Below are 4,691 nucleotides of genomic sequence, written 5' to 3' on the forward strand. Positions count from 1 at the left end.
TGAATCAGTAAAAGCATGAAGGTTGTTTATGCTTAATTCCACTGTTCTTATCAAAAGAGCGGAATAAGGGTTGTGAGCCCGTGAAACAAAAGTGAGAATATAAGGCGGTAAAGAAAAAAACGAATAGAAATTAGGGTTCCCAAAAAAAAGTTTTATACCTTAGACATTTGCTTCCCATGAAGCGTGCTGTACTGAAGATTCTCAAAACCACCGTGAACAACACCTATGGTCCAAAGTTCCCACCATTGTTCATAAACCCTAATCTAAGCAATCAATGGCTGCTCCATATACCAGTTACGTTTCCATTCTCTCCCGAAGTAAACAGTCCATGTATCGAACAATTTCGACATCTCCTGAAGAAAAAAAAACCCTATTAAATAAACAGACATAAATAAAACAGAATCAATCACGATAACCTAGATTTGCCATTACTGGTACTTTGATCGGAGGGAAGAAAACCTACGTTTATTCCTAGGGTTGATTCTTAGGTTTTTCCGTTTTTTTTCTTCGGGATATAATAAAAATAAAAATATTTCTTTATTTTGTGAGGAGAAGCCTTGTTTTTCTCTCCTTTGAGGAAAAGCGAAACGGAACAATTCTGTGAGAAGGTGACGGTCACCATTCATCGTGGAGCCTAAGGAGCTTAGGATTTTAAAGGAATTAGATGTCAGAGGTTAGTATGACATCTACTAGCAAAAAAAAGAGCAAAATCCGTTAACTCTGGAGTTCTAGTATCCGAACATGCTAATAAGAACCAAATGACGATGAAGGGTAGCTAAAAAGCTATTAGAAATGATTTTGGGAAGGTCTTCTTTTGTTTTAGGAGGGTTGGGTCGGTGTTTAAAGCAGTTGTACGCGGATTTTCTGGGGTATATTGCGACTCGGTATCATGTTGGAGCTGTTTCGTAGAAATCACTCTCTCGCTGAAGTCAATGGTTGTACCGTATAGCTGGAGCATACTCAATTTATCCGTTTCCACAACCAAAACACCACTATAGCTAGCTGGAGTATATTTGATTCATCCACATCAAAATTATTCAAGAAACAATATCGGGTATCAACGAAGAAGAAATAATAATCATTGAGTCAGTTATGGCCAAGATCATCAATATTTTCCTCAAGTTTCTATTCATTGTGTTGATCTTCGCTGCGGCTTTTTCACGTAAGTATATGTATATGTGTATTTCTAACTCGATTCAATTCAATCAAGTCATTTTCATTTCCTTGTAATAGTTCTTTTGGTTTTCCTCTTGTAAATGTGTAAGTACTTAACCATTTGATTATGCATGATTCGTCTTCATCAGAGATTGTATCTGCACAGTCCTGCGGCGCATCGACAGATATGCATACCACATCTGCAAGTGGTTCTAATGGAGTTGCAGCTGAACAGAGCTATGAAGTCAATAATACTTGTTAACACATTGCAATCGGTGAAACCGCTTTCCTGGATGCTATGTTACCTGCAACAGCGTTGTGTCGTTGACTTCTAATGGATTGAACATGCATTCTTCTACGTTTTGTGTTAACTGAATTGTTTTTCTTCCCTGCTTTGATGTGGCTTGCCCGTATTGTTTATTGCTCAAATCAACTGTAATAGCCTAGTGGTGGCGCTGTTTTATTATTGCTAGCTTGGTCGGTTCAGGGTGACCGACTGACCGGCTCAACTTTACTGCTGTTTTAAAATTTATTTCAGTTTATCAGAGCTACAACAGTTCAGAGCTCTCAAATTGCAGAGATTAAAAGGGAAAAAAATGATACAAAATTGGTGAGTTTTGTTATGACGGGCACAAATACATTTCTTCAACACTAAGGGATTCCTTATGTTTGTTGAAAAAGTCCTCTGCCACTCCTTCCACCTCTTCTTCCCCTTGATCCCCTGCCTCCTCTTGATCCAGTTGATGGTTGAGATGTAGATGCTGCAGAAGTGAATGCTTGAGCATAAGTAAATGATGATGAAACAACTCTTCCTCCTCTGGTACCTCTACCCCTCCTACTCCTGCTTCTGCTAGAACTGTGCTCATTTGGATCTGGATTAGAATGACTAATTATGCCCACCTTGGGTCTGAGTTCCATACCTTGGACAATAAGGCCCTGCTTGTGTACTCTCCTCTCAGTCTCAAGCACGGACATATGCACCTCCACGCCCTCGTTGTCTCCTCCGTTATAGAAATGACCCATCTCAACCTCCATCCACCCATCTCCTCTCTCCCGTGCAAAATATTCAGGCTCCAACGGATCTGGGGGATAATATTCGCTGCAAGCACTTAAGTAGATAAGTCTCTCTTGGCTACACGCACTAGTATCACCATCAGCTCGTCCAACGACTTCGACTTTGGCCTTTATTGGTTCATAATCATCAAATCCATAAGCATCATCCCTTAACTTAAACACAAGGTGAGCTACATAGAAGGTGTCTGGGGATAGCAATTGGATTTCCAGCTTCCCATGAATTTGAAGCCACCATACGCCATGCAGTTCAGCCACTTGAGCAAACCTGGAGCCAGGGTAACATGGCCAATCCCAATACCAAGGAGTTTTTCCGTCCCCCCAAGAAATTGCAAGCTCCTTTGCTCCGAGCATGATACATTTCTTTCCACTAGATTTTTGCAGGTGAAAGCTCTTAGAACCACCATCAATGAGAAGTGGGTCATTGCATAGTCGACTATATAACTCTTTCTTAGATGGTGCATCAGCTGATGAAATAGGATTCGACGCTCTAGAAATGATATCCTGAAAATCTGGCGGTAGAAATCTCTCCCAGAGAGCATCTGAATCAGCAGCAGATTTAAAAAGAGTTGAAACTAGACTAGACCTACATACATCTGCAGGTGATGTTAGGGATAAAATGTCAGATATGCATCCTTCTGGTAATCTTTCAATATCGTTAATAATATCTTCTGATTTTTCCACCACCAGCTCTTCTTTCTCTGCTCTTTCCATTATTGACTTTACCTTCAATTCTTTATCTAGATTGATTCTGGAAAAGGAAAAAAAAACAGAAAAATAACTCAATTAACATATTCCCCAAATTACAACATTTTTAACATCATAGACATGCTTTTGTTTGCAACATCAATTACCACAATTCCATAAACTTGATGAAATTCCCCAAGTTTGCCTAATCAAGGTGTTTCATTTTCAAACTAATCACATTCGCATTCGGATCTGGGATTACATGAAGATTATGAGAATTTCCATTTTCCAACAATAAAAGAGTAATGCGATTATGATCTAACCAAGGATCGTAGAAGATCTGAGCGAACAGCAGAAATCAGAGGGAGTAGAAAAATTACCAACCGTCAATTTCAGGGAAGAAGATCCACAGATTGAAAACTTCCGCAAAACCCTAGTCCAAAGTTTTCTTTCGAGTCGAACACAAACTATGTGTTTCTAACCTAAGACGGCTCGGAGTATATATGTAACTGATAATCAATGAACGTGTGATATATACGCGTTGAGTGTAGCCTCGTATATAACGCGGATATCGTCACACGTTCATTTTTGGCACAAATTAATTTTGCTAAACAAAATAACACCTGTCTTCACATCGTCATTTTCTACATTTCTAGTGTAGCACAGAACAAGGGTAACAGGGATAGGTTTAAGTAGGCTTGTCAATATTTGTCCGATATCTGGTATCCGTTTCCGAGTATTCGAAATCCTATAAGATTTTATCCGTTTTATCGGATATCAGATCGGATATTTTATCGGATATTTCTTTCTTAACATATCGGAAACGGATTAGACCCCATCCGAAATGTTAATATCCGATATCCGATAGTATATGAACTTATTTGTAATTTATCCTAATTTCGAGTCTAGTATCGGATATTATCGGATAAATATCCGATAAGTGTCAATTATGAAAATGTTTTACAAAGGTTTTTAAGCTTTTTTGTTATAACCGGATATTATCGGATATTTATCGGATATCCGACAGCTTAGCCTATCGGAATCGATATCTGATTTTGATATCCTATAGGATATTATCGGATATCGAATATCCGATAGTGCTTAACATGTCGGATATCGGATTTCTAAATATCCGACGGATATTCTACCATTGACAGGCCTAGGTTTAAGTTTCGTCAGAAACTTAATAGAAAACTGATTCTAGGATCAAGATTCTAAGATAAAAGATTGATAATCAAACTTGATAATAATATTGATAATAAGATGTGTAATAAGATGTGTCCTCTAAACAAGAAGGCATAGCCTTTAAATAGTTTCACAAGAACCGACTAAAAGAAAAGAAAAGGGAAATCTATCTAAACTAGGAAAGTAAAGTACTTGCAAAGCAAGTAAACAAAAACAGATGCTAGGGATCAATGTTCATTGTTGATACACGTTCCAAGGATCAACTGTCATAGTTGATACATAGAAAGATGTCCTACATCAGTCCCTCCTTCTTAAAAGAAACTCGCCCTCGAGTTAGCTAATAAGAAAAACTTCATTCTCTCCATATATTGCTCTAGACATAGAGTTGTCTTCACAGAATATGAGTTCTTTTCCTCCATGGAAGTTGTAGATCCCACGTTTAACGGCTTACCATGATCAAGCACAAAATTCATAGCTCTAGAGATCATAAACTGAAACATCCAAAAAATGTGTCTCAAAACATGATAAAAGTTGTGCTTAAATTTCTCACGATCAAAGACAAAAGTCACGTCACTAGTGTTGGTAATGAAAAC

General features: G+C 38.1%; 1 protein-coding gene across 4 annotated transcripts; it reads right to left on the reverse strand.

Moving 5' to 3' along the window:
• Positions 1-1,691: 1,691 nt before the first annotated feature.
• On the reverse strand, positions 1,692-3,372 carry LOC113336947 (F-box protein PP2-B10-like). Of its 4 annotated transcripts, none has more exons than XM_026582673.1 (3): positions 3,298-3,366; positions 3,081-3,165; positions 1,692-2,977 (listed from the first exon to the last, which is right to left on the reverse strand). In XM_026582673.1, exon 3 carries the CDS (start codon positions 2,938-2,940, stop codon positions 1,819-1,821), a length of 1,122 nt encoding a protein of 373 aa, XP_026438458.1. In that variant the 5' UTR covers positions 2,941-2,977; positions 3,081-3,165; positions 3,298-3,366; the 3' UTR covers positions 1,692-1,818. The 4 variants fall into 4 exon arrangements, with proteins under 4 accessions (XP_026438458.1, XP_026438450.1, XP_026438463.1 ...); XM_026582665.1 differs by having other exon boundaries at positions 3,294-3,366; XM_026582678.1 differs by lacking the exon at positions 3,081-3,165 and having other exon boundaries at positions 3,298-3,372.
• Positions 3,373-4,691: the final 1,319 nt, after the last annotated feature.

Source organism: Papaver somniferum, chromosome 1, assembly GCF_003573695.1.
Source record: "Papaver somniferum cultivar HN1 chromosome 1, ASM357369v1, whole genome shotgun sequence".
Taxonomy (NCBI): Eukaryota; Viridiplantae; Streptophyta; class Magnoliopsida; order Ranunculales; family Papaveraceae; genus Papaver; species Papaver somniferum.

What these genes read in the sequence shown, in the direction of transcription:
- LOC113336947 (XM_026582678.1), bottom strand. Translation starts at nt 2,940, where the DNA reads ATGGAAAGAGCAGAGAAAGAAGAGCTGGTGGTGGAAAAATCAGAAGAT.